This window comes from Rhamphochromis longiceps, linkage group LG12 (assembly GCF_057381845.1).
Source record: "Rhamphochromis longiceps isolate RC_006_pf linkage group LG12, R_longiceps_female_GT1.1, whole genome shotgun sequence".
Taxonomy (NCBI): domain Eukaryota; kingdom Metazoa; phylum Chordata; class Actinopteri; order Cichliformes; family Cichlidae; genus Rhamphochromis; species Rhamphochromis longiceps.
The window spans coordinates 28,498,054-28,500,964 of record NC_140568.1 but is presented as its reverse complement, the minus strand read 5'-3'; the positions used below and the strand labels follow the sequence as shown (position 1 = coordinate 28,500,964).

General features: G+C 47.3%; 1 protein-coding gene across 1 annotated transcript; it reads right to left on the bottom strand.

Annotated features, from left to right (window-relative positions):
• Positions 1-309: 309 nt before the first annotated feature.
• On the bottom strand, positions 310-1,266 carry foxb2 (forkhead box B2). The gene has a single exon (XM_085426973.1). The coding sequence runs from the start codon at positions 1,264-1,266 to the stop codon at positions 310-312; it is 957 nt and encodes a 318-aa protein (XP_085283099.1).
• Between the last annotated feature and the right edge of the window lie 1,645 nt (positions 1,267-2,911).

Sequence of the window (2,911 nt, the reverse complement as noted above, 5' to 3'; positions counted from 1 at the left end):
TGTTTGTCTCCTAAATCAAAGCTTTCTTTGGGATTAGCATCTCTACCAGTCTGATTGTATTTATCAGTGCCACATTACAGTATGTGGTAAATGCCCTCACAAATTGTGCAAATAAATCATGATTTCAATCAACATGAGTCTAATGAAAAATCCATTACACAGCACAATGTTAAACTTAATTTTACAACGCTCTTACAGCTGCACGTAATCTATTTGTCGTCTCTGATAAGTCTTATTTCGGGTAATCTCAATGTCTTTCTCGCTTTATTTTTTTTCTTTTCTTTCAAAAATAGCCTGCAATTTACCCGGTTAGGACAGCAGGAGGGCCGGGTGTAGAGGGTTCCCTTTTCCCTCTAGCAGATCACTTTTCTCCATCAGTGAGGACGGTGAGCAGATCTGGGCCGGGCCGGACTGCAGACCCGTCAAACCCGGCACGGGGCCCAGGGACGGGGTGGGTTTTATTGGCACTGGAACGGCTGGCAGGGTTTGCCCGTTGGCGTTGTGGTACAGGCCCTTGGCTGACACGCTGAATGGTGCGTACTCGGATGATGCTGGCACGGATACGCCACCCATAGACTCTGAGAGCATGCCGACGTGCGGCCACATAGAATTGACCATGCTGCTGAGCTGGGGGGGCACCGGGTAACCCAGATGGTGCATAACCGAGGTAAGGGGAAGCCCACTGGCCATCACACCCTTGTAGTCCCTTCCTATAATGTTCTCTATGGCAAATGGGTGTTTAAACCCACCGGGCTGTGCGCAAGTGATGCCCCCGTAACCCTGAAAGTGAGGAAGGCGACCCACGTTTGGAGGGGCGGCTGAGTGGTCGTGGTGGCTGGATGCAGTGCCCAACTTGCTGCCAGGGTGATGGTGGTGATGGTGGAAATAGTGCATCATGGGGGAACTCTTGCAGGTCATATGCTCGGCACGCAGCACCTTGAAGCGCTTCCGTCTCCTCAGGAAGCTGCCGTTCTCAAACATGTCACCGCAGTCCGGATGAAGAGCCCAGAAGCTGCCTTTCCCCGGCTGATCAGGCCGACGGGGTATCTTGATGAAGCAGTCGTTAAATGAGAGGTTGTGTCGCAGGGAATTCTGCCATCTCTGGGTATTCTCTCGATAATATGGAAAGCGATCCATGATGAACTTATAAATGTCACTCAGAGGCAGCATCTTTTCAGCTGAGTTCTGAATAGCCATCGCTGTGAGTGATATGTAGGAGTACGGAGGCTTCTGGTCGCTGTAAGAGTTTTTCCCTGGACGAGGCATAGCTGGTTACTCTTTTCTTGAAGTTTAAATTCTTGAACAAAAATGCTTTTAAAGTTTTTTTTTTAACGTTTTTTTGTTTTTGTTTTACGAGTTCACTTGCCAGTCTTCATATCAGTCTCCATCTGACTGATCTGCTCCAAAGCTTTGAGCCATCAGATTATATTACCTGCTTTATCGATTAATAGTGAAACCCAAAGGCCCGCCGCTCAGGTAAGATCCTCGAGAGTCTCTCACGTCCGTAAATAAGTTGGTTTTGTCCGTGTCTTCGTCAAATTATGCTTTTGAAATCGTGCGTAAATGTCAAATTTCCGTGCGTAAAAGTTGAGAAGTCCTCCGAGTTGCTCTTGTTTCCGCGGCGGCTGAATGATGATATGAGAGGCCGGTTTGCTTTGCTGTCTGTGTGTGATGTGGCTCCTCTCCTCTTGTGCCACGCTCACACTCAATGAGCGCCGTTTTTGTAAGACCCCCGCAGGTCGCCAGCTCTATTATCTATTATCCAGACACTCAGGGGACACGTCATGAGAGAGCAGAGGGCTGTGTGTGTGTGTGTGTGTGTGTGTGTGTGTGTGTGTGTGTGTGTGTGTGTGTGTGTGTGTGTGTGTGTGTGTGTAGGGGGGGGGGGGATAAACATGAGAGGATGTGCGTTCAGCACATGCCTTTGCGTCTAATTTGCTGTTTACCAATCAAAGACTCCCACGTAAAGTACACGAGGACAAAATTGACACTTTTGGACCGATTTTAACATCTAATCTTCGTTTAAAGTGGCGAATCTCCTGAAATGTCTTGGAGCAAGACAACAAAATCACCAAAGGTTTTGTGGCATTTTCTCTGCGAATAAACTTGACCTTTGACCTCTCCTGCAATTTTTTAAACAGCACCAGAAGTCATGTAATGTTATAGTATTAAAGTGTTCAGTTGCTTCACATATAAAGACTGCCTTGTCATCTGTGTGTCTGCGGTGAAAGAACTGTGACGGAGAGCGTGGATTTGCGTTGAAATCTCCCCCATTCGAGTCGAGGAAACAAATAGTAAAGAATAGAATATATAAATACAGCATCTTTGTTAAATTTGCTCGATTGCACTTTCAGACTTTGCCAACAATAAATCATGTCTTCCTTTGCGCACAATCATCAGTGCGCTTCTCTTCTGCTCTCAATTACACCAGCTCGTTCGCACAGAAACACACAAAAACACACTGAGAGAGAGAGAGAGAGAGAGAGAGAGAGAGAGAGAGGCGCTGTTGTTGATTAATTGCTGAGAGGGGAGTCCGGCGGCTGTCTGTCTGTTCAAACACTCTCTGGTGAATCCTACAAGGATGTAAACAAACTTCATCCCCTGCTCTGAATTCTGTTCAGCGGAGAACCGCAAAAAGCCCCCCTCCCTCCTCGTAGTTTTTTCTCCTCTGGCCAGGTGTCATGACTGGGTCCTTGACGGCTCCTGTCTTCCGCGGTGCCCCGGTGGGCCCTCGAATACATTACAATAATTAAGCCTTCCGTGATTTAGCCTCCTAAGAGAGAAGTCCAACAATGTAATTAAGGGCAAGCTCGCTGTATTAGGTATGAATATTCAAAACTGTGTCAATTAATTAGCCGGTGTATCACTCCCGTTATGTCCCGGTCCTTCAAGCCCACTCAAAAGGTCAACC